Genomic DNA, 25,404 nt, shown 5'->3' on the forward strand with positions numbered 1-25,404 from the left:
ATAGATCCGTTTCTTAGCTAATGAAATGATGAAACCTTTCCTTATGTGAACCGGTTAATAGCACACTTCGCAGTTCATTTACTTCCGGTGGAATTGTTCGAGTGGTTTTCAACATAAAAGCCCTTGCGCAAAAAAATCAGTGATGGCAAAACAGGACATTTTTCGATCGCGTTTTTGCTAATGCATACCATAACGGTCCAACCCATTATAGTTCAACTCATGGTTTGATCTTTCTGGACTACCAATATAATGCACCCCCCAATCTCACGTAAGAGGACCCCAAAACCGTCTATGATGTTTTGAAGTATGTAGTATTCTCCAACCAAGCCAATAACGCATTATCGATCCCTACCTTCTTACGTTCTTCCATCGAAAACAGGACGAGGACTTGATCTCATGACCTCATCCTGAGGTATCGTTTCCACTGCAGTTCCACTAATAAGTCACACACTATTCGTGTGTGAAAAATGTGCAAAGTACTGTGACTGCAAATTATTTCCTCAAATCAATACCGTATTTGTCTGGTGGTAGTGCTGTTGGCATGGCAAGACACTGCAAATTCAGGAACAAAACCATCAAACATCTTACGAAGATTTAATGTACATTTATTCTTACCACGTGGAACATATAGTATAAAGATTTCATACTGAATAAATGATATTCATCGAGCCTCAAAAAGGAAGAGGGAGGAATTTACATGATATGAGCTACATAGTATGAGATACAAATATGCAGAATCCATATGACTGAGAAAAAGAACTGTCAAATGTGTATTTCTTCATCTAGAGTTTATTTTTGTTGTACCAGGAGTTAACAGGTTTGAGCCGTGTCTGTCGCACTAAGTAGCCGTGGAGACCAGAGAAGGGGGTCCATCAGCTGGAACTAGGGGAGGGGCCAGGAACCTCCCCCACGCGTCCACCTCCCCTCCCTCACCAACAAGTGTGAGAATAGTGAGCACAGACAGAGATGGACACAGAAAGGAAGTGTAATGTACAACATCATATATACACCACAGCAAAGCTGTATCTGAAGTCAAAAACCAGTCCTACGAGGCGATTTCTTTCATTTTTCATAAGGGTCAATTCTTACAATCAGGGGCTAAAGAGAGGAGGTAAAGGTGTTGTCGATTCTCCATACTTTGGGGGAAGAAAGACTTATTTTTTTTGTTTTTTTTACTCTCGTCATCAACGTCAAACCAATGTGACCTTTTAACTCTAGACAAACTGCATTGCCAGTGTCTCTGTATGTGAAACTGTGATACAGAATGCTTACACTCAAGAGCAGTACGGTACAGAAAATGTCCTACGATCTACTGCACACTGCCCAGGCCTCCCCGGTGAATGTGCCTGTTAACGGCCGGCTGTCTCCTGTAGGGGCTGACAGATAAGAATCCAGTTACAGCAGCTACACCCGAGCGCTACGCCTAAGTCTGCCTCGCCTCAGAACATGAACCAGTTTCAGCCTCGAGGGGAAAGCAAGGGCACACATATTTTTCCAAAAACTCACTGTAAACGAGACAGCAACTTTGGTTACAGTTTTTGTTTTTTCAGCTATTTATTAATTAATTTATTTCTCTTTATTTAAAAAGTACTTCGCCCCGACCCCCCCTCCCCCTGCCCCCACCCCCCGAGAGCAGAACTGCCTTCTCGACCAGGTGGTGTTCTGCTTCCAGGTGGTCTGGTTGGCATTCCTGTTACACGTAGTGTCAGTTTACAGAGTCTCTGGTTCGTAATCCACTGCTGCTCTCCTTGAGTCAAGACGGCCAGGGGGGAGGGGCTCAGAAAATGGAAATCTGAAGGGTTTGCATAAATAAAAAAATCAGTCACTCTAGCCCACCCTGCCCCCGACGCACACAAGCCAGGTGGACGAGGAGAGGAAAGGGGCGGGGGGCGGGGTCGAACCCGGAGAAGGTGGAGCAACAGCTCCCTACAGCTGTCATGATTGGCCGATCAGAAAGAGTACATCGCAGATGACGTGGGACACCAGCGAGTTCATGAGCGGCGACACGGACAAGTCCAGGAGCCGCGACTCGTACAGCGTGAACTCAGAGTGGTTCTCCTCCACCTTGGCGAAGGCGTGCATGGCCCGGGCGGCCCGCCGCATCATGTCCACGCTGGTGGGCTCGAAGTGCATCCCCTGCAGGTGCAGCAGCGAGCTCTGGCTCTGCTGGAGCTGCGTGGCGGCCAGGCTGTCCTCCAGGAAGCCCAGCAGGTTCCCCACGCTGCCCTTCTGGATGGCGATGGCGCGGGCTGCCACGCTGTCGCCCTGGGCCAGGTTAGCCAGCAGGACCACCGCCATTTCCCGGCAGACCGCTATCCTCCGGTCTCCGACCAGACGCACCAGAGTCCCGTACAGCTTCTCCAGGCGGCGGAAGGGCGGCGTGGCCAGGATGAGGTCCACGTTGTTATCCTGGATGCTCAGCTTGCTGAGGGTCTCCAAGACCAGTCTCTGAGGGGAGAGGGCGCTGTGGGGCCCCAGGGTGGGGAAGGGGTCCTGGGCCTCGGCCGAGGGGCAGACCGCCCAGTGGAGCAGCCCGTCCAGGAGGGGCAGGCAGATGCTCTCGGGGTAGGCCGAGAGGTCCAGCTGTCCGGAGATGTTAGCCAGAGTGACCAGGGTGTTCTCCCGGAGCAGCTCCAGGCAGTCCCACCACCACTCGTCCCTCTGGCTCGCCCCGGACTCGTCCGAGTCCTCGTCCTTCTCGTAGGTGAGCGGCGCCTGCTTGCGCTCCGGGTGGCGGTGGTGCAGCAGGATGAGGCGGCCCAGCAGCAGCAGCAGGCCCGGGTGTTTGGACATCTCCTGGTCGTTGCCGGGGACGAAGGAGAGGCTGCGGACGATGTTGGAGATGCAGACGCAGCGGCGGGCGAGCGAGTCCTGCCAGTTGGCCAGTGTGAGGAGGGGGCCCTCGTCCTTGCTGTGGGGCTCGTCCTCCAGGACGGTGCCCGTGGCTTTCGCCCGCTTCGGCAGGAAGAAGACGTCCTCGTCGTCGCCGGGGGGGAGGACGTCGCTCTCGCGGCGGCTCGCGGCGTCCTCGCGGCCGGGCGCGTCGCCCGCGTCCGCCTCTGCGCCTTCGGGCGCGGCCCTCTCCTCGGTGCAGGCGGACGAGGGCGTCGCCGCGGAGGGCGGCGTCTCGGCCGGCTTGGGCTCCTCCTCCTCCTCCTCCTCCATGAGGGGGACGTTGTCCAGCATCATCTCCTCCGGCGCCCTCCTCTTCAGGACCTTCATGGGGACGAGCACCCGCGGCCGCGGCTCCAGGTAGCCCTCCCGCCGTTCCAGGTGCGTCTGGATGTGCTCGGTGGAGTCCCCGCCGCCGGCGCTCCAGTGAAGCAGCCCGCTGTCAAACTCCTGCACCTGCCCACGGCGGCTCGAGCGGCTGGCGGCGAACGGATCCTTCTTCCGCACCACCTTGACGGGGAGCTTGTCGAACTTGCTGGCCTGTTTGGGCGTCTCCTGGAGGGGCTGCGATGAGCTCGGCAGCTCGGGCGAAGCCCCCTCCTCCTTTTTCTCCTCCTCCTCGCCCCCAGGTCCCGAGCACGGCTCCGCCTCGTCCTCGTCCTTCACCCGGGCCTGCTCCTCCGTCGACCCCTTCTCTTTTTCCCCTTCCTCCTCGTCTTCCTCCTCGTCCTCGTCGACCTGCTCCACATCCTCCAGCTCGGGCAGGTCGTCTTCCGTGCTGCCCCAGTCTCGGTCCAGGGCCTGGGGGTCCAGCAGGGTCCTCTGCCCCGGGTCTCCCACCTCGTACTCCCGCAGGATGCCGAAGATCTCGATCAGGCAGCGTCTGAAGTACTCCACCACCAGCTCCAGCAACCCGGGCAGCTGAGGGTGAGAGGTCAGAGGTCAAGAGATGGAACCCAGTGGCGCCCCCAGAAATGTTTCAAAGGGGTGGCCAGATGACATCACTGAAAAATCTCGTGGTGGCAGACCGAAATCAAAAGCCATGACTGAATTTCAGGAATTCTGTTATGCTGTTGTAGTATATAGGCTAGTTGAAAACAATGTAAATATGAGACTTAAGGAATTGCATACTGATATACTTTGGTTTCTTATTTTACAATAAAATGTTACCAGTACAGGGATTGAAATTTACTCGGTTATGGAAATTTTTCTTGGCAGCACTTAAAGCTCAGGAGCACCAGCAAAAATGTGCAGTAGGCTAATTAGCGAGCGTTTTATAAAGAAATTAAAACAAGTCGCGCAGTAACAATTTGCACTGGCAAAAATCCAAATATATTTTGAGGTTGCACAGATAAAACTTCAGGCGCATGTGCAACCAAAATGATGGCAATTTCAAGCCCTGTGGTACATAGTTAATATATATATATATATATATATATATATATATATATATATATATATATATATATATATATATATATATATATATATATATATATATATATATATATATATATATATAATATATTATATTATATATAGCACCTCCCCCCCGGGGGTGCCACTAATGAAACCACGTCATATTTGTCCCGCGAGGGACGGCCTTACCGTGTTGAGGTTGAAGGTGGAGATGGTGTTGTCGTCGTACAGCAGGATATTGATGGTGTCCAGGGCCCACGTGCTCTCTGCCAGCAGGCCAGACTTCAGGGACATCATCACTCTCCAGGCCTCGGGGGTCCCTGTGGAAGGACACACACACACACCTGTGTCAACAATCATTCACATCTCAACAGCTGGGAGCCATGACAGTCATCACAAGACATACTAAAGCCTGAAGAAAAACCATTGGATGTGAATGACAAAACAGATCAATCCTCCAAACAGATCAATTCCTTGTGTTGTTCGTTTGTGAGGGGTTTGGGAGCGAGCGTACCGATGTCTTTCATGGTGAGGCGTCGGCGTGTTTTCAGAATGGGGTGGGTGGCCTCGATGGAACCCGGGGGAAAAGGCATGTCCCGTCGGATCAGAGGGGACTGCGCCGAGGGGGGCACGATGTGAGACGCAGGCACGGGGGGGCCGGCCTTCTGCATCTTCATGCCGCCGTGCATGTAGGGAGTTTTGCCCGGCGACGTCCTGCTCTCCAGGGGGCGGGGCATTGGGGCGGGGCTGGACACCTGCGGAATGTGGTTCTGCATGCCCTGCGGCGATTGGTAGTTGGACTGCAGGGGGCGTGTTATGGGCGGGCCCGACCCCCCGGGGCCGTAGGGGGGTTGGCGGGGGCCCATCGGGCCCCCCCACTGCCCCTCGTGGTTCATACGCTGCTCTGATGACATCATCTCCTCGCTGCGGTTCATGCCGGGGTAGCCGGGGCCAGGGGGCCCAGAGCCCCCAGGGGCCCCCGGCCGGTTGGGGTAGTTGGGGTAGCTCATCTCCCCCCGCCCCGGCCACATGCCCCCCTGAGGGCCGTCAGGGCCTTGCTGCATCATCTGAGGAGGCATGGCGGTCTGGGCGTTGGCCCCAGAGGGCCCTTGCATGCGCTCCCTGCCGAAGGGGAAGGGGAACTGGCCCTGGGGGCCTGGCGGGCGTCGGTCAGGGCCGGCGTAGGGGCTGCCGCTGAACTGGGTGTAGTTCTCGGGCTGCCCTGAAGGGGGAGCTGTGGTGCCCCCCGGCTGTTGAGGCTGCGGCTGGCTGCCAGGGAACGGGTACTCGCCCTCGTGACGCTTCGCAGGAGGATAGCCCCCTTCCACAGGTCTTTTGTAGTTCTGCACACAAGAGACACAGTTAAAACGCTCTGGATAAGAGCGTCTGCTAAATGACTAAATGTAAAACATTTAGACATACATTTAAAGTTAGTAGTATTAGTATTAAATAGTCACATATTTAATTTGTATGTACAATCTGAATGTATGTGAATACAGGGGATAACTGACCTGTTGTTGCTGCTGCTGCTGCTGCTGTTGTTGTTGTTGCGAGTACATTCCTGCCTGCTGGTTGGGGTAGGAGCCACCAGGGGACGTACCTTGGCCAGGATACTGATTTCCATAGGAATCGTGCCTGCAAGGAAGAGTCAGGCTTGTCAGCTAAACATTCACAAACACAAGCAAGCCATGTGCCCACAGCTGACACTGCATTTGAATATTACAAATCAACAGCTGCCTGTACAGATCCAAGTTCAACCCCGCAGACTCATCCAAATCTGAGTCAATCTGCTGACTTTGGGTGCACAGATCTGCTATGGACCACATGGATTTCCTCTCCAAGACCATAACATATTCATTTAAGAGATTCTATTATCTAAACCAACATCTAACATACAGGAGGGGGGGGGGTATTTAAACCTGGAACCTCCGGATCTGTTGTCAAAATGCTCTAACCACTGAGCCAGTCCCCTCCCCTATTTGGCAGCCAGGGTATCTTACCGCTGCTGCTGTGCCGGGTAGCGGTTTGGCGAGTACATCCCTGTGTCGGTGTTGGCTGGCATCAGGCTGGTCTGCCCCGCGCCGGGCCCCATTCCACCCTCCGGGCCGATGCCTTGCTCTGGCCTGAGGACAGGGGAGAGAGACGGTCGGTACAGCCCCACGTCTAGCCACATCCAGGGGCTCGGCTCAAACTGATCACAGTCCCGTGAACGAGAGACGAGGTGACATGCTACATGCTAAATGAAGGAAACTACAATGTCAAAAACAATGATTGTATTATTAACCCCTACAAAGATCGACCTCGACTCGAGTCTAAGAGGCACGAAAAAAGATGCTCAAAACACATTTGAATCCAACACTGAAATCTAATCGAACGCTGGAAAAACCAGAAGACTGCCTTACCTCCTGTCGTAGCCTGGCCCGTAGGGGTACTGCTGCCTCTGGCTGATGGGCATGCTCCCCATGGGGCCTGGAGGCCCGCCACGGAACTGCTGCTCTGCTGGCCCGCTGGTGGGGCCCTGGCTGGCAGGCAGGAACTGCTCCCCGACTTCAGAGACAAACACCGCAATCAGCAAAACCGCCTGGACTAGCTGGTACTCAGTTATACACATTGTTTTTGTTTCATGCTTTTTTTGGACAGTTATTAAGTCAAGTGTGACCGGAAACGCAGAGTGAGAGAGAGAGGAAGACATCCAGCAAAGGTCCAAGCAGGATTCGAACCCCGGTAAGGGCCTCAGCCTTCCTACTCACGCACTTATCTTGTGCGCTACGGGGGAGGCCCAAAATAGCTTTTCGATCTTTATTGATGTCCAAATCACAATGAAACACCAAGGTTTTGGAGTGCGAGTTCAGTCCCTGTGCTGAGCCCACCTTTCCGCATGGCGCTGAAGGGGTCCTTGCCCGGCTCGTAGGGGCCGCCGGGGCGCCCTGGCATCTCTGGGGTGCTCATCCCCGACTGGTGCCCACCAGAGTTAGGGGTCATCGAGTTCCTCCTGGGAAAGGAAGGGTCACTACCTTCAGAGAAAGGGTCCTGGAGACTCACACTGCTCCTGGGGGAGAGGGAGGGGGAGAGAGGGAGAAAGAGGGGGGGGGGGGGGAGATGGAGAGAAGTGGGAAGGCAGGGAGGGAAGAAAGGAGGAAGGAAAGGGTGTTTTTCTAAGTTACATGACTCCTCTCAAAGCGGATATTACGAACGTGAGGGCCAGACAGACAGGGAGTTAGGATGGTGTTGCTGGGAGACTCACCTAGGCCCAGGCTGCATGGGGGGGTGGGGGGTGGAGGCCGGGGTGGGGGGTTTGAGGTCCCCCCCCTCAGCCATGGAGCTGCTGGTAGACTGGGGGGTCTGGGGGCCCTGGAAGGAGCCTGACCCGGCTGTAGAGCAGAGGGACGCTGCAGTTGTGTGACGGGGGAGGCAAACACAGAACACACATTTTAATAACATGAAAAAAACAGTCAAAACGCTCGTCGTTGATTTGAAAGGACTAGGGCAGGCAGGTCCCTGGTTTACTTGGCATCCCACACAGGACGCCAAAATCATTTGCCTGAAACATTTGACTGGACATTGAAATGAGAGGAAGGGGAGAGAGCAGGTGCCAACCTGGAGACGGTGGCTGGACCTTGGCCTGGTTCTTGCTCTTGTTGTCAGTTATGATCTCAGGAGGCGGGTCCTCGCCGCGCTCGATCTTGTACTCGAAGGCGTACAGACACTGGATGTACTGCTTCTTCAGGGAGCTGGCCGCGCTGCTGGACGTGCCCACGCTCAGGTTGGTGGACAGCTCTCGCCACTTCTTGTTCTTGTTCACCTTCGGACACACACACACACACACCCAACATTAGGAGACATCTCTGTACTGCGCGTGCACGTGCAAGGAGACAGGCTAAAGAAAGAACGAGGGTGTCGTGAGTGAGTGAGCAAGGAGGAGTTGAGAGTTCCACAGACCTGCAGGAAGCCTCCGATCTCCTTGACGGACATGTAGAGTCTGAAGAGATCCAGGGGCTTGCGTCCCACCGCCGGCAGGTTGGTCATGCCCATGGCCTTCTCCTCGATGAAGGCCAGGTAGTGGTCCACCCACATCCTCCTCTCAGGCTCCGGGCCCAGCTCGTACAGGCGCGTCAGCTTCTCATTGGTCGTCGTGGAAGAGTTCGACTTCTGTTCACCCAAAGAAATAACGGGGTCAGAAAAGGGACGTAGTTCAAACTGTTGTTTATCCCTCGTTTTTCAGATTCGTAGGTCAAATTCTGCGGAATTTTTGTAGTGAATGACACAGCATCTTTTATTAAAAAGCTCTGAAGTGGGCCTTCTCTGTCCTGTGGGATGTCTAGTTTCTATATTTTACAGTGTTTTAATATGCTGAAATATGAAGTCTTCCATTACCTTGGACTTGGTCTCAGGCTTGGGGGTCATGCTCCCGTCCACTTTGTTGTTCATCTTCTGACCCGGGTTCATCTTCCCATCAAGGCCAAACTCTGGACTGGGGGCCAAGCCTGGGGAGGGAGGAGGAGGGGTGGACAGGGGAGGAGGAGGGGTGTACAGGGGAGGAGGAGGGGTGGAGGAAGGGTGGACAGGGGAGGAGGAGGGGTGGACAGGGAGGAGGAGGGGTGGACAGGGAGGAGGAGGGGTGGACAGGGGAGGAGGAGGGGTGTACAGGGGAGGAGGGGACAGGGAGGAGGAGCGGTGGACAGGGGAGGAGGAGGGGTGTACAGGGGAGGAGGGGACAGGGAGGAGGAGCGGTGGACAGGGGAGGAGGAGGGGTGTACAGGGGAGGAGGGGACAGGGAGGAGGAGCGGTGGACAGGGGAGGAGGAGCGGTGTACAGGGGAGGAGGGGACAGGGAGGAGGAGCGGTGGACAGGGGAGGAGGAGCGGTGTACAGGGGAGGAGGAGCGGTGGACAGGGGAGGAGGAGCGGTGGACAGGGGAGGAGGAGCAGTGTACAGGGGAGGAGGAGGGGTGGACAGGGGAGGAGGGGACAGGGAGGAGGAGCGGTGGACAGGGGAGGAGGAGGGGTGGAGGAGGAAACAGAGGATCATCATTAATCAGCTCCATCAGGATCACATCATTTAAATGTTTGAAGCTACCAAGTCCTTCCACAACACAACTGCAGTCAGAGCAGAGTTCTCCACTCAGAACATGAATGAGTAAGACCTTCGTCACATGAACACATATGGGCAGCGAATTGCACACTTAGTTTGAAACAAATGCGTAGAATTGACTCTGTTCCACTGCTCTGGAGGGAGTCAGGTGGCTGAGCGGTAAGGGAATCGGGCTAGTAATTCGAAGGTTGCCAGTTCGATTCCCGGTCATGCCAACTGACGTTGTGTCCTTGGGCAAGGCACTTCACCCTACTTGCCTCGGGGGAATGTCCCTGTACTTACTGTAAGTCGCTCTGGATAAGAGCGTCTGCTAAATGACTAAATGTAAATGTAAATGCTCTAATGGTCCAACACAACCATGCTGGACCTATGCACTGTGCACAACCATGCTACCATCACTGGTCATGATTTCCCTAGCGGTCACCACAGGGCACGCCATAAGTGCCCGGTCAACTCACCGCTGGAGTTGTTGCCCATGTTAGCGCCCATGCTGAAGGGTGGACCACCCTGGGTGTTCATCATGCCCGGCATGTTGTTCATGGGTGGGCCATAGGGGGCGCCGGAGCCCATCATGGCAGGGGACATGTTGGGGTAACCTGGCATCCTGTAGGAACAGAAAGAAGGGCATGATTACAACCGCAGAGCAGTTCACACGGAGCACGGTGTGAACGCCACATCTAGCACGTTTAAAGTGCTAGATCTGTGTGGCACGCTTTGGAGATGGGAAGAATGAGGAAGGTTGTGAAATTCTCACAGCACCTGGGACACACACACCTTGTGTGTGGGGTTAGGGTTAGTGTGTGTGTGGGGGGGGTTAGGGTTAGTGTATGTGTGGGAGGGGGGGTTAGGGTTAGTGTGTGTGTTGGAGGGGGGGGGGTTAGGGTTAGTGTATGCGTGGGGTTAGCGTTAGTGTGTGTGGGGTTAGGGTTAGTGTGTGTGTTGGAGGGGGGGGTTAGGGTTAGTGTGTGTGTGGGGGGGGTTGGGTTAGTGTATGCGTGGGGTTAGCGTTAGTGTGTGTGGGGTTAGGGTTAGTGTGCGTGTGTGGGGGGAGGTTAGGGTTAGGCCGAATACCCCTACCCCTTACCCCTAGCCTTGCGCGTTCACGTGAGAGTAAATGGTGTCCCAATACTCTTTTTGATCGAGGGGTAGGCCTTAAAACCAAGTGTTTTTGGGAGCTTACTTGAAACCTAGGGGCATGTGAATCCTGCTCAACCTGCAACAATGGCAGACAGATCATCCAGAGTCCCATAAATGTAATATTTCGGCTTAAATAATTGATTAAAAAATGATGACAGTCTTGTTTTGTGGTCTACACAGTCCTGTACATATGTATTTGTAACCATGTTCTTAATCTAAAAGTTTTTTTAAATCGCTAGTTTGCTACGCTAACATTACATTGCTGATTTGCACAACATTTCTCTGTTTAGCCTTGAATGGACTCCATGCATGTCTACAGTTTTAACTAAACTCCATTAGCAGCGAATTTCGTTTGATATTAGTGCATAACACTTCTTACTTTGGAGACATCGATATACGTAACCAAGTGGCGTCTCATTTCATAGGGCTATGAAGCCCTTACCCCTCAGTTTCGAGGGCTACGGGCTAGGGGTAAACTAAGGGCTAGGGGTAAACTAAGGGCTAGGGGTAAACTAAGGGCTAGGGGTAAACTAAGGGCTAGGGGTAAACTAAGGGCTAGGGGTAAACTAAGGGCTAGGGGTAAACTAAGGGCTAGGGGTAAACTAAGGGCTAGGGGTAAACTAAGGGCTAGGGGTAAACTAAGGGCTAGGGGTAAACTAAGGGCTAGGGGTAAACTAAGGGCTAGGGGTAAACTAAGGGCTAGGGGTAAACTAAGGGCTAGGGGTAAACTAAGGGCTAGGGGTAAACTAAGGGCTAGGGGTAAGACAGAGTATTGGGATTCGCCCTAAGTGTGTGTGTGTGTGTGTGTGTGTGTGGGGGGGGGGGGGGTTAGGGTTAGTGTGTGTGTGTGTGTGTCAGCAGCCTACCTGGTGTGTATGGAGTTGGTGGCAGCGTGCTGCATGGCTGCAGCCGCGGCCTCCTGGGCCTTCCTGTTGAGGCCAGGGGGCGGGCACATCCCTGAGCCCACCTGTGGTGGCATGTTGCCCATGTTGGGGGGCATGTTGGGGCCCATGTTGGGGGGCATGTTGGGGCCCATGCTGGGGGGCATGTTGGGGCCCATGCTGGGGGGCATGTTGGGGCCCATGCTGGGGGGCATGTTGGGGCCCATGCTGGGGGGCATGTTGGGGCCGTAGGGCCGTGGGCCCATCTGTCCTGGGGGCATCCTTCCAGGTGGAATGCCAGCGTAGGGCGGCCCGCCCCCCTGACCTGGCATGGGGTTCATAGGACCACCCATGCCAGGGCCAGGGTAGTTGGCATTAGGCATATTACTGTAGCCAGGTTGTCGAGGGTAACCTGACAGAGAAACATCAAAGGAATTTTATTAATTTTTAGTAGTTTTAAATAAAGGCAGCCACACTGGAACAAAGGGTATATGAAGATATAATCAGACAATAGTGAGTCTTTCTGGAGAACCTGTGAGGTTGACTTCAGTCTGCCTTGAGTTATTTTGATTAGCTAGCCAGCAGCATGGATATATTGTGGATATTTATCAGTGAGGCTAGCTTGGATTGAGAGCACCATGGCTGGCTTGTAGAGAGAGCAGTGCTAGCCATCTAGCTGTGAAAGCATTTTTGCTACCTCTCTCTGCTAGATGGCTAGCAATACTGTTTTCACTGCTCGATAGCAAAACTTGAGCAGTGTTGCTAGCTCGCAGTGAGAGCAGTGTTGCTTGCTAGTTAGCTAGCAGTGAGAGCAGTGTTGCTTGCTAGTTAGCTAGCAGTGAGAGCAGTGTTGCTTGCTAGTTAGCTAGCAGCGAGAGCAGTGTTGCTTGCTAGTTAGCTAGCAGCGAGAGCAGTGTTGCTTGCTAGTCAGCTAGCAGTGAGAGCAGTGTTGCTTGCTAGTTAGCTAGCAGTGAGAGCATTGTTGCTTGCTAGTTAGCTAGCAGTGAGAGCAGTGTTGCTTGCTAGTTAGCTAGCAGTGAGAGCAGTGTTGCTTGCTAGTTAGCTAGCAGTCAGAGCAGTGTTGCTTGCTAGTTAGCTAGCAGTGAGAGCAGTGTTGCTTGCTAGTTAGCTAGCAGTCAGAGCAGTGTTGCTACCCAGGGAGAGCAGTGTGGACAGCGGTCAGGAGGATGTGCCTAGTTAGCAGCGAAGCTAGCTAGCAGTGAGAGCAGTGTTGCTATCAAACAAGGAGGGCAGTGCACCCTTAGCGCTGAGGCTCGTCACAGTGGCAGCCCTCCTGACAGGAGGCTGTGCTACGTCAGCTGGCTCTCTGCTCCACTCCTAAAAATAGCCTCACTAGACTCTGGGAAGGAGGGAACAACGATAGCATAGAATTCCTATTAGGCAGAGACATATTCGATGAGTTTGGCTCAGGGGAAACCGGCTTAAAAGCAACTTGAATTAACAAACTAATATTTAGACCTCTGCCAATTAAAATGTCAGGCCACTTTTGAGAAGATGTAGCTCAGAAATCATCTTTCGATTGTAAATAAGCTGACATGTCCTTTCTGAGATGAGGCGCTGAACGTTTTATCTTTACGTGAACTCCAAACAAAAATTTACATGAGGCCTTAGACAACACAAAGGACCCTGTAAAACCTTTGCATCCAGCCAGCCACAGCACCAGGTCTACTGCCCTCACCTTGAGGCCCGTACTGTGCCCCTTGAGGGCCGTAACCAGCCATGGAGTTATTCTGCTGATAGGGCCCCATCCCAGGATGCATCTGGGCCCCGGATGTCTGGCGGGGAGACAGGGCGGAGGCAGACTGGGGGGAGCCGTAAGGGGGCATCTGGGGGTTCCTCTGCATGAAACCTGATGGAGGGGGGGGGGGGGGGGGGGGAGAAAGAGTGAGGAAAAGAAGGAGAGAGAGAGGAGATAGAAAGAAGGAGAGAGAGAGAGAGAGAGAGAGAGGGAGCGAGAGACAGCGAGAGTGAGAGAGCGCGATGGAAACAAAGGGTGAGGGACGTACCTCTGTCCTGGGCCATGGGGGACTGGCTGAGCGAAGGGTGCAGGCTGGCATCCGACTGCACGCTGGCCGGCCGCGGGGGCATCTGGGTCCCTGAGCGAAGGGGAGGAACAAACAGGTTAGCGTGCTAACTGCTGCACACAGGACAGAAATATACAGTTGGGGAAAGAAAGATCTAGAGAAAGATAAGACTACTAATTATAGTCTTTTCCAACACATGGACTTTGTGTGGTAAAGTATAAAATGTTACCCGCATCGGAATAGAATTCTAGAACAGAATAGGTACATGTCGTGTGACCAATGACCCCCCTTCCATCCCACTCCCACACAGCCGACTCAGCTGAGGAGAGGCAGTACCTGGCATGGTGGCGGGTGACAGTGGGCCCGTGCGGGATGTGCTGGCGGGGGAGCCCACGGGGGAGGGGGAGGGCCCACGGATGCCCGGCAGGTGTGGGGAAGTGTGGGGGGAGAAGGGCGACTGGGCAGGGTTGCTCTGCTCGCCCTGGCTGCTGGACACGCCTGAAGTGCTCACGCCAGGACTCAGAGCGCCGTCGGTGCCTGTGGGCAGGTCGTCGATGGAGCCTGAGAGATCCTGGAGACACGGAGCAGAGACGGACAGGCTCAGACGCAGCAGTGAGGCAACACTGGCCTGATGGAAGGACAGGTGCTGCCAGCCACCGCTGGAGATCAGGGTTCAAAATGACCTATGACTCTTGGGAGGGGGTTGGGTTAGACCATTTTTTCAGTCTCCGTATGTTTCCCACTTTTCAATGCTATGGTTCGAATGTTTGGAATGCGATCATTTTGAACAATTGGTCAAATCTGATATTCACTCATGAAAATTCATCGAGCCGTAGAGAAGTGTTGATATGGAGACCACTTTTTTTGTGGGACCCTCCAAACTAAACACAGTGATCATGGAGGGTGCCTGGAGGGTTTCAGGGCCCCCCCTCATTTGGAACCCTGCTGGACACCAGTGTTCATAAATGAGAAACTGTCTATGACCCAGTCAATACATTGTTTCCTCATCTACATAATGAGCCCAGAACACAATTTAATATTCTCAGCTCTTAGAAAGCAGTGAGGCACACTTGCACGACACACACACACACACACGTACGCACACAGACTCTCACACATACACACAGCCAGAGGCTGTTGTCCTCATTTATCTTTTCAGTGGATAGAGAGCGTATTAGTTCCGAGGTTGCCATGGTTACGAAGGTTTGTTGAACGCGAGAGCTGAGTCAGCGATAAGCTGCAGCCCGCGCCATGTGAGTTTTAATACAAACAAACACACCCACGCAGAGCACAACATCAACAGCTAAATCCCAGTATCTAGTTGTACCCTCACTCAGAATCCAGTTACAAAACACCAAGAAAAAAAAAAAAAAAGAAAAAAAAAAAAGAAAGAAAAACATGTTTAACTCTTCAGGATGACAGGATTCAATAGTAGGAAAGTGAGACCACAACTAGTCCTCATTAACTTATGCCTGACATCTCCGTGAATAGCGATTTATCCCAATCACTCTATTCCAGAGAGAAGCGGGCTGGTTTTGGGAGACTAACCGGTAGGCTGGATGGACGGCCTTGCATGCTGGCGTCCTCCGAGCCACTTTTGGGCTGGTTGGAGGGAGAGCAGAACGAGTCCTGGGACACCTCCTGAGATCAGAGGACAAGAGAAGCTCTTAAGGACAATTCTCTCCCTCTCTCTCCCCCCCTCCCTCCTCCCTTTCTTTCTTTCTTTCTTTCTCTCTCTCTCTCTCTCTCTCTCTCGCACGCACGCACACACGAAAGTTGAACCAGTCGAATGACCGATCCACTGGCAAACTGTGAGGATGTGATCTGAGCGCTGCACGGTACCTGTGGAGGGGGAGGGAAGCGTTGATAAGGTGACTGCTGTTGCGTCTGTGGAGCACTCTGAGCGTAGGATGCAGGCTGCGTCTGTGGATGTTGACTGTGTCCTGGAGGAGGCTGGGGGGGTCCTTGGGCCGGTGCCTGGGGCTGCTGCTGCTGTTGGGTGGGCTGCTGGGCCTGCTGCTGTGGACCCTGGGGGCCCTGCGTGGGTCCAGGGTAGCCGGGCTGGGCCTGGGCCCCGGCTGGAGCCTGGGAGCTCGCCTGCTGGGGCGGCTGGCTAGGAGGGCCCTGCTGCTGGGGGTAAGGAGAGTGGCCGGCCTGGGGGGTCGAGGCTTGGGAGTAAGGTGGCTGAGACTGGGGAGGCCCCTGGGAGAGGCCTGGTAATGAACCCTGGGATTGAGGGGGCATGTGGGGCTGCTGATAGGGTGGCCCACCCTGGGCATGTGGGCCAGAAGTCTGGGGAGGGTGGGGCTGTTGGCCCGGGTGGGGCTGTTGGCCTTGGTGGGGCTGTTGGCCCGGGTGGGGCTGTTGGCCCGGGTGGGGCTGCTGGCCCGGGTGGGGCTGCTGGCCCGGGTGGGGCTGTTGGCCAGGGTGGGCCTGCTGGCCAGCGTAGGGTGCTGGTCCACCCTGCTGTCCGGTTGGGGCCTGGGGGTAGGGGGGCTGCTGCTGGCCAGGGTGGGGAGCCTGGCCCTGAGAGCCGTAGTACGGACCCTGGCTCTGGGGCCCATAACCTCCTGGTCCTTGCTGTCCATAGGAAGCCATCTACAAGCGAACAAGAAGGAATCAGATGAGCAGATACATATATTGCCATTTAAGAAGGTTAAATAGAAGGCTTCGATAAGTACATGGGGTTAGGGGTTGGGAAACATCGAGAAGCCTCACTGACCTGCTGCCCATACTGCATGCCTCCCATGCCACCAGGAGTGCGGCCCTGCATTCCCACTGGGTATCTATGGGGGCCTGGAGGTCCGTAGCCCTGGCCAGGGTAGCCCGGCCCTTGCTGAGCCCCAGGAGGGGGGCCCTGCTGGGGCTGCTGGGGGTATGGGCCTCCCCCTCCATACGCCTGGCTTCTCATCTTCCCCATCGGATCCATGGGGCCAGGAGGCTGACAAAGACACGGAAAGATATCAGTTGGACATGTCTGTGACATGTCATGTCATGCCATGCTATTCAACACATGACAGCGATAACATTACAAATATCTTAAGACATATGAAGGGAAAAATATCTGCGAAAGAACCCAGTACTTGCAGCATGAGTAATGCTCTTTTTTTCTCTTTTTCCCCCCCTTCTTTATTCCCACGGTCGTTAGCCTGAATTTTACCTTACTCTGCCATAGTTACAGAAGTCAACACAGCCATGTATATCTCATTTCGAATGGAGGGCAGTTTGCCCAATCTTAAACACATCCCAGCTGTGCTCCCGTTTGAATATGAGCCAAGCATGCTTTCCTTCCTTCTTTCATTCTTTCTTTTTTTTTATGAGAGAAGGTAACATTGGCTCTGAATGAATGACACTAGAAAATGGAGGGAGAGACTGTTGGTCGTGACCGGCTTTAGCGTAAAACGATCCATTCTCCCTCAGAAACCCACAGTTTTGATGAACTAGTCTCTAGCACAATCTTCCAAGTTCTCCTGCATCTTGAGGTTGTGTTTGAATCGGGATACTCTTACTAAGGGGAACATGCTCTAAAGTGCCTCGTGATGATCTTTCTTATCTAGAGAATTGTACGCCTTGCAACCCAATGACATGTGCAACACAAGTCCTCAATACGGGATATAAGGGAGTCAGATGGCTGAGCGGTTAGGGAATCGGGCTAGTAATCAGAAGGTTGCCGGTTCGATTCACCGCCAGGCCAAATGACGTTGTGTCCTTGGGCAAGGCACTTCACCCTACTTGCCTCAGGGGGAATGTCCCTGTACTTACTGTAAGTCGCTCTGGATAAGAGTGTCTGCTAAATGACTAAAATGTAAATCCCAATACCAGTGTGCCCAAACACATCTTGCATGTGTATAACTTTGCATTCACAAGGCACTCGAGAGGATGTGGCATTGGTATGTAATAAGCTAGCTGCTGAAGTAAGGCCTTTTATACCAGGCAAGCAAAAAAAAGCCTTTCATGACATGTTCATTAGCCCGGAGCTTGAAATGAAATAAATAAGCACGGCACATGGCTAATCTGCATGAGACAGGGGAAACTCCCTTGGCGGGATAGAGATGGCTGGACTGTCTTCTGATTGGCTTGGGGGAGGAGGGGGGCTGAGGGGGTAAGTTCTGAATAGTCACACAGGAGGAAGACTTGTGTGGCACACTAGAGGCAGCTGCCAACTCTCTCTGCGGGCACCTCACATTCACACTTCCCATGTGGCGTTTAAATACACGATGGAATTCATGTGAATTTGAAGTCAGAGTGGGTGCTATGAGTAATCTTGCACGTGTGTGTGTTTGTGGAGAGAGAAAATTGTAAACGGAGATAGCCTACATACAAAGTCAGGCGTGGAACCCACATGACTAAGCCCTGTGCGAGTGTAGGAGGGCGCCCTTATCTCGGAACTGTGGTTACATCATATGCATTTATAAAAGGCCATGAGCACAGGATCGACAGCCAATCGGATCTCGGCTCGCATGTCAACTCAAGACCAACTGTCTCCTGGCTTTGACAGAAGGATTTTACCTCCACAATTCAAATCCCAGAGCAAAGCAATCTGCAGACTGCAGCCACTCACTTTAATCACCAGGCCGACGTTTACAGGCTACATGCAGAGTCTGGAATATCTTAAAACTAGCAATGCGCTGAATTTTAACTTTGTTTTTTTTATGGGGACAGCTGATATATTCGTTTAATGGATTATTTTACATTATTTGTTAAATCCCTTTAGACTACGAAACAGGTTTAGCCTATACGCACACAGTCTCCAAGTTATTCAGCAACACGAGTTTCCTGGGCATGCAATGTTTTTCTCCCCCACATATTTAGCAAGACAGAGAAATGCTCGATGAAAGACACAAACCAAAACGTACAATTTGAACGGAGACGATCTAACTACCACTAATAAACTACAAAGTATCCGTTGTATCAAGTTTACAAATATCTGTACGACAGAAAAGCATTTATTTACGTTATATGTTATACATTCAGGCAGACTGGGTCTTGGGGGTGAAGCTTTGCTACAGTGTTTCCACTACTTATGATTCGGGCCTTCTTCACACTTCGATCGTGCTCTAAGTTCCATTTTTAAAACACAATGATCTCTGGAGCACTGACCCTGTGCCAAAATATATATGATTACCAAGCAAATTAGTACAGTTTAAAGATCAGGTCTTAGAAAAACGAGAGGCAGCCATTTTAGAGTGTCTTAGCGAACTAGCTACCCAACAGACAATGGCTGGCGTGCTACGTTATAACTACATAGCAAGTGAGGATAACGCATTGTACGCCACAAGGTTTTAAGGATAGTTTAACTTTACCTGGTTTCTACTTAGAGGCTGCCCTGCACTTCCAGGGCTCATAGGCGATGGGTGATGAGTCCTTTGTTGCCAACTCGGATTGCCCCCTCCATACTGACCGCTGCTGCCCATGTCTGTTGGTCCCTTGCTAGCTCCCTCCTGGTTACTGTAATCGCTTGGTGGGTAGTTTGGATAACCTCTCGTGGAACTTGGGGAGGTTAGAAGCTGGTTGAGGGTTGGCGTGGATGTTGGCTGTGGGTTCCCCACATTATATCTCTGATTATTGTAAGATCCAGCCATAGATGTGGGTCCTCCCGCTGGTTGTTGCTTTGCTGGCTGTCCCCCAGCTGTCGGAGGCAGGGCGCTGCGCGGAGAGTTGATGCCGTATCCTTGGCCGGGATAAGGAGTTCTATTCGGGAATGGATTGTAATTGTTATACTGGTGGTTCGAAAAGCCATGGTCGTGCGAGTTGGGCTGATATGGGTCCATCATGTTGCTCGATTGCACGGCCGGACCTGCAGCAGCTGCCATGCCAGGGCTTTGTTGTCCGCCATGTTGATGAAAAGGGGCCCGACCGTAGTGCTGACTGTATCCATAAGAAGGTGGAGGAAATGCGGATCCGTGATGGTGTACCATCCCGGGATGGTTATTCCCTTCGGATCCGATGGAATCATTCTGATTATTATTAGCCCTGGGCGGGTTCCCATTCCCGTTCTTCATCTCAAGTTCCCCTCCTCCCCCTGCATTTCCAACATCGGCCCCGTCCTGCAGATCCCCCCGGCCCGGAGATCCGCTCTCTAATCCCGGTTGCTTTTTTTCTTGCTGCTTCTCCCCCGGTACCGACTCCTCTTTGGGGTCTCGATCCGATTTTTTAAGTTCTGAAGGCGTAGTGTTGAGAGTGGCGGCACTGGCGACCTGAGCGGCCATGATACCCCCTCTCCCTCTTTCGGCGAGTCAGTCACAATCAAACGCTAACATTTAATATAAATAATTGTTTATAACCATTTATCTTTGTCCCGACTCATTCCCACACCTTAAACCGGACCGGATCCGGCAGCCATCCCTGGTTTCAATGTGACGGTAACGGCTCAGGAACTCCAGAAGCCCATTAGATGCAAAAACCGACACAAATATTGTGGGAGTTCTATTACTGAGCCAGACTACAGGCAGGGAACGGACCAAACCAGCACGAGGCTCGCCGAGATACAGCCATTTTACTGAGCCGCACAGAGGGACATAAAGCACGGATTGGAATCCAGAGGGTCTACGGAGTGGATTTGCCTTTTTCCAAAATGGCATAAAGTCTGTGGGAAAATTTATTTGATGGGCAATTTATATCACAGCATTTATTTATGTCTTAATTACAATATTGATATGTGGTAAATCATGTCAATAAAGTTATTTAAAGTAATGTAGGTCATATGGGAAGTTCGTTGTAGTTAGGCTACATAGGCCTATTATATCACAAGGAAAAACTCGTATGTTTATTCCTGTAACAAGTCCCAAAGACATAACATCGATTTCGAAAGGAATGGCCTTTCGTGCGTTGATTACATTTACCATAGAAGATGTAGGCCTATGTAGCCTATGAAATAGGGAAAAAATAAGAAGGGGCCTACATAACCTACTAGTAGGCGATATGTCAAAAGCATATCAGTAACTAATTAGAAAACTTCATGAGAACATCAGGGTTCAGTAGGACCAATCTAAAAAATTTAGAGGGAAACCTTGTTGCAAACTAGAGTAATATTGCACCTTCTCATTGGGTTTGCACGATATCGACTCTACCGCAGCCGGTTTATGGCGCTCATGTGAAAATCTTTAAAATATGTTTCTGTAGCCTACATCCCAAGTGGCAATCTAATGTTTTGGGGAAAACGTGGCGCAAGCACTCCATCATCAGTAAAATGTTTAACACTCTCAATCTCCCAATAGCATTATTCCAATAATGCATGCTCGGCTGTAGCTGGCGTATTGTCAACAAGAAATCTAGGTCAACGACTGTTGCATCATCTGCCTTTTGTATTCTCTTTTTATGAAATATAATTCGTTAGAAACACTCGCCCGCACCTCAGCCTATCGGTAGGTTAGGACACGAGACAAAAGATGACAAAAGTTTTCTCCCGCCGCGTTAATGTAATTTCTGCAAACCCCGGTATCCAAAACGAATTTACCCTCAAATTCCCCCGCCCTCTTCTCTCCCCACCCCCTCTCTGTCTGTCTCTCCCACCAAGCGGCAGCCGTGGTAGCAGCAGAAACACTCTTCTTGCGAGTGTGGGGGATGGGCGGAGAGAGCGCAGCATTCTCAGCGGCCAACATTGAACCGTTCTAGCTAACCCTGACCTTGCCTTGAAAAGGGACGCGTATCTAACATCAATAGCGTCAGTGCTCTTCAGACATTGATTTAAATCCATACACATAAAATAAGGTACACGTTGTATTCACATAACCTACTTCATTCTCATCTGTCAATGAAGGGTTCATATTAACGTTTTTTTTTCAAGTCTACGACTGGTGCTTCGCAACATACGTAGGAGGGTTGGTTATGAGGCCTCTTGTCGTTTTCTTTCATATTCAGGCAGTCACTGATTCAGACACGCATCTCTTTTTCTCTCGCAATCCCCCTCCCTCTCTTTGGCTGACGCACCCCCCTTCCCGTTCTTGCCCTGGAGGTAATCAGTTTTCAGGCCGGCTGGCCGGCTCCTATGAGGCAGGAAGTACCGCTGAACAGTCTCCCATACTTCATCACAAATTCAAGCTCGTAGTCTCCCCCTGACACACACACCCCCTGCCCACTGCAATGATGGATACGGAGCAGCAGAATATAAACCAAAGGTCCAGACAGCCACTAGGAACACACCAAATACATTCTCAGAGCACACACACACAAACACACGCACACACACACTGCAAACCTCAAGTAGTCTGCCTCTTTAACTGCAAAGAACAAAACGAAATTATTAAACTAAACCAACATAAAAACAATCATCTATATTTGATCTAAATATGGGTATGCTTAATGGATGATGGAATACGGCTTTTATAGCTCAACTTTCCAGCACAGTACAAGGTCTGGCTGCTTAGCAAGAAACTAGGCTTCTCTGCCTGAGACCAGAGACAGGGGCCAGTTGTGCAGAAACACAGATTTAATGTGGCTTCCTCTCCCCGCCTGACTTCGTTATTCTGCTGTGGCCACTAATAAAAACAGGAGTAGATATTCAGGGATCTGGGACGCGGATTTGGGAACACTTACGCCCCCTCCTGGCCACTGGTGATGAAACTCCGCTTCAAATTTACGTTTTAAATGGGAAAAGGGCCGCTTACCGTCAACGCAATTTTGACCATGGAGACAAAATGTTAACGAATTATTAATGTGTTGTTATCGTCAACTGGTTCATTAAACAATGCACATAATATAGGCCTATTTCAAAGGACGAAACATACTTAATCGTTTCCCTACCACATTAGTGAAAAGAACCAACTTTGGACGGAAAGAGTTAAAATATTTTCTGTAGCGCATCATGAGGACATCAATATCATCCAGTCATCCAGTCCCTCGCTTTTTCCACCCCTTTATCAAGACTCTGCAACAGGTGGGCAGACCAGGCACCGTCAAACAGAGGATCATCATGTGTAACGTCAACAAAATCACAACTTTCATATCCTCATAAACAACACACAGTAGTGTGTAAACTGCTATTTAGACACAATACACAGTAAACTGCTATTTAGGTATTATATCAACTCTACGTCTTTTATTCATCAATCCACAGAAGCAAAGTTGTTTTTACTATTATTCAATGTTTATAAAATCACATACTTTGCTTTCAGTAACATTGTTGCTAATTTGAATAATGTTTGCATCCTGAATCACTGTTTCCAGTTTGTTGCTAATCCAGGATCTTGCTAACAGTTTCTTTCTGAGATAACAGAATGCGTGTCTGTACAGTGGTGTTGCAGTGTGAGCACAGTCTTGATAACCCAGGTGGTCACGTGGGCCAGGGGCCCCAGGACATCCTGCCACCCTCCAGAACAAGAACCAGAACCATCCATCCACCTCTGGGTCTACTGATCCATCACCTCCTCCTCCACAGTCTTCTCCCCTGGGCTGACGTACCTCTCCTGCACCCCTAAAGTTCTGAAGGAGACGTGTTACGGAAAAACACTCAACCGCCATCGAAGAGCTTCAGTCTTTTCTATATATTTTGTACTTTGTTGCAGCGTATGCAACTCTAACAGAGCAATTTCCCACCCTGGAATGACTTAAGTTATTTCCCCCCTGGAATCAATAAAGTTATTTTTCCCCCAGGAATCAATAAAGTTATTTTCCCCCCAGCTCTACTGAGCTCCTTGAGCTGCACAACAAAGTATCTTTATGTTTGGATCCAGCGAGACAGTATAGAGGAGCAGGACTAAGGTCTCCAGCACCTGTATGTATATACATATACAATACAGGTATCAAAATTACAGATATAAATAAAGGGAAGGATACGAGCTGAACTGGAAGTCTGCCCCCACTGCGGCCGACATCAACACCTGCAGGTTCCTCTCCTCCAGGTCGCCGAAACAGTAGCCGTTAGCCTTGTCCACCGTCCGCAGCACCCGAGTCATGCTCTCCCTGTCCTGGAGGCCAAGCAGGGGTCAGGGGTCAGAGGCCATGCCTTACCGGGAACACCTTCACCTCTAAACTGTTAAACTGCTAAAATGTATGTTGTTACTTGTTCTGTACAGGTATATTAGATATATTATATTACAGGTACTAAAGGTTTTATATTATAGCGTGGGTATATTATACTGTATTATCAGGTATGTATATTAGATATATTATATTACAGGTACAAAAGGTTTTATATTATAGCACGGGTATATTACACTGTATTATCAGGTATGTATATTAGATATATTATATTACAGGTACAAAAGGTTTTATATTATAGTATGGGTATATTACACTGTATTATCAGGTATGTATATTAGATGTAGCACACCTGTACACTGAGGGGGACAAAGGAGACAAGGCCGTAGTCTTGAATCACTTCTGCCAGTTTCTCATTCAGGTGGTGGAACTTTTTGAAAAAGGGGTCGGCTGCCAAGTGATCGACCAGGTAGGTCAGGTCTAGGACCTCGGTGTAGAAGTCCAGGTTAAAGGCTGAGCCGGGAGAAAAAGAGAGCATGTTCAGTACCTCTCCAAAATGTAGCAATTTATCAAAAACATCTGATATGTAAGCTTGTACAAATACACGGACTGGCTGAGGATGGAAACTAAGGCTTAACTTTTTCCCTCAGTTCATGTTTACGGTGTTGAGTGTATGGGGTAGCTGTCCCTAATATTCACCCAAGCCCCCCGACTCACCCAGTTTTCCGTATTGCTCGATGAGGTCCATCTTGGAGAGGATGTTGACATGGGGCAGCTCCACGTGTAGCATGGTGGACAGAGAGGTGCACAGCACCGAGATGAACTTGGCCGGGTCGGCACAGTAGTGAGAGTCCACCAGGTGCACTGCAGCTAGCTGAGACAAGGGAGTTAGCAACGGAGCAGAACACATTGTTACTCTAAACACTCTAAACACTGAGAAGTAGATTTCTACAGGTAAATCGATATCACTACTTACTCGTATAGTTTTACTCAAGACTAAATCAACGGGGTAAAGGTAGGCGGTATTCATGGGATGTAATGCACAGGTAAGTTATAGAATGTGTAGGAGGTAACAGTTTAAAGTGACACAGGATCTCGGTCACACATATATACTTTTTCCTTTATCAATCCAGAGATCCAGAGACAACTCACCCTGAAGTTCCACTTTCCCAGCTGAGCCACGATGTTCTTCACAGAGCTCTGGTGGGTGTAAAGCTCCACCTGACCCGGGCAGTCAAACAAGAAATAGCAGTCACTGTGTTGTTTTAACTTAGCTTCAAGCCAGTCCAAGTTCGCTTCAAGATACTCCATACAGTACAGAAGTCCGCCATTGGGTCCAAGCTTCAACCCCTCCATCACATCATCTAATGTGACCAGCTCTGAAATGTCCACGGCGCAGGTATAAGGCATCCTCTCGTTAGCAGGGTCCAGATTAACTACAACCACTTTGCGTCCGAGGTGTCCCAAAAACTCCTGCATTCCGCGGCAGTATGTGGTTTTGCCAGAACCTGGAGGTCCAATCACCACCTGACCAAAGCGTAATGACTGAGGCTGTGTCGGCTCTGCTGACATGGTTGCTTTGAATGCCTTTGTATACGCTTGACAGGTCACAGCTAGAAGGAGGAAACTATAAAAAAAACGAAAAGATAGCTATCTCTGACCCCTGAACATCTTGCTATGTACAAAGATACACAACAAATATATTAAATCGCTAACGCTACCCAGATCTCTAAGCTATCCAGTCTATTCCGCAACTCATGTAAACAAGTTACTGCTAGAAGCAACACCAATCGCCAATTTAATCTAGCAGTCTTCTCCACCTAAGACCTCCACGGGAAGACGAGAGACCTTCTTAGAAATATGTACACACTAATAACCATTAATTAATGTCATCAAGTAGTATTCTGAAGTAAGGGGACAGTGAATGTTAGCTGCCATTGACACTTGCCGCCGTTGAAGTTGTTTTCGGAGACTAGTATTTCCGGGTCATTGATGTCAAAATAAAAGCATCTACAGTTTTTA

At 50.9% G+C, this 25,404-nt stretch overlaps 2 protein-coding genes across 4 annotated transcripts; both read right to left on the reverse strand.

Moving 5' to 3' along the window:
* Window positions 1-1,618: 1,618 nt before the first annotated feature.
* Window positions 1,619-19,910, reverse strand: arid1aa (AT-rich interaction domain 1Aa). 3 transcript variants are annotated; one of them, XM_067237528.1, is made up of 20 exons: window positions 18,768-19,910; window positions 16,187-16,405; window positions 15,307-16,062; window positions 15,013-15,105; window positions 13,801-14,035; window positions 13,447-13,536; window positions 13,119-13,289; window positions 11,405-11,831; window positions 9,860-10,005; window positions 8,686-8,795; window positions 8,251-8,460; window positions 7,909-8,113; window positions 7,556-7,700; window positions 7,182-7,357; window positions 6,714-6,858; window positions 6,312-6,434; window positions 5,823-5,946; window positions 4,826-5,654; window positions 4,501-4,631; window positions 1,619-3,813 (listed from the first exon to the last, which is right to left on the reverse strand). In XM_067237528.1, the coding sequence occupies exons 1-20, from the start codon at window positions 19,671-19,673 to the stop codon at window positions 1,936-1,938; spliced, it is 7,119 nt and encodes a 2,372-aa protein (XP_067093629.1). In that variant the 5' UTR covers window positions 19,674-19,910; the 3' UTR covers window positions 1,619-1,935. The 3 variants fall into 3 exon arrangements, with proteins under 3 accessions (XP_067093629.1, XP_067093628.1, XP_067093630.1); XM_067237527.1 differs by having other exon boundaries at window positions 7,182-7,360; XM_067237529.1 differs by lacking the exon at window positions 15,013-15,105 and having other exon boundaries at window positions 7,182-7,360; window positions 18,768-19,909.
* Window positions 19,911-22,496: 2,586 nt separating this feature from the next.
* Window positions 22,497-25,320, reverse strand: gpn2 (GPN-loop GTPase 2). Its single transcript, XM_067238427.1, has 5 exons — window positions 24,535-25,320; window positions 24,100-24,256; window positions 23,735-23,895; window positions 23,239-23,369; window positions 22,497-22,884 (listed from the first exon to the last, which is right to left on the reverse strand). The coding sequence occupies exons 1-5, from the start codon at window positions 24,952-24,954 to the stop codon at window positions 22,812-22,814; spliced, it is 942 nt and encodes a 313-aa protein (XP_067094528.1). The 5' UTR covers window positions 24,955-25,320; the 3' UTR covers window positions 22,497-22,811.
* Window positions 25,321-25,404: the final 84 nt, after the last annotated feature.

This window comes from Osmerus mordax, chromosome 6, assembly GCF_038355195.1.
Source record: "Osmerus mordax isolate fOsmMor3 chromosome 6, fOsmMor3.pri, whole genome shotgun sequence".
Classification (NCBI taxonomy): domain Eukaryota; kingdom Metazoa; phylum Chordata; class Actinopteri; order Osmeriformes; family Osmeridae; genus Osmerus; species Osmerus mordax.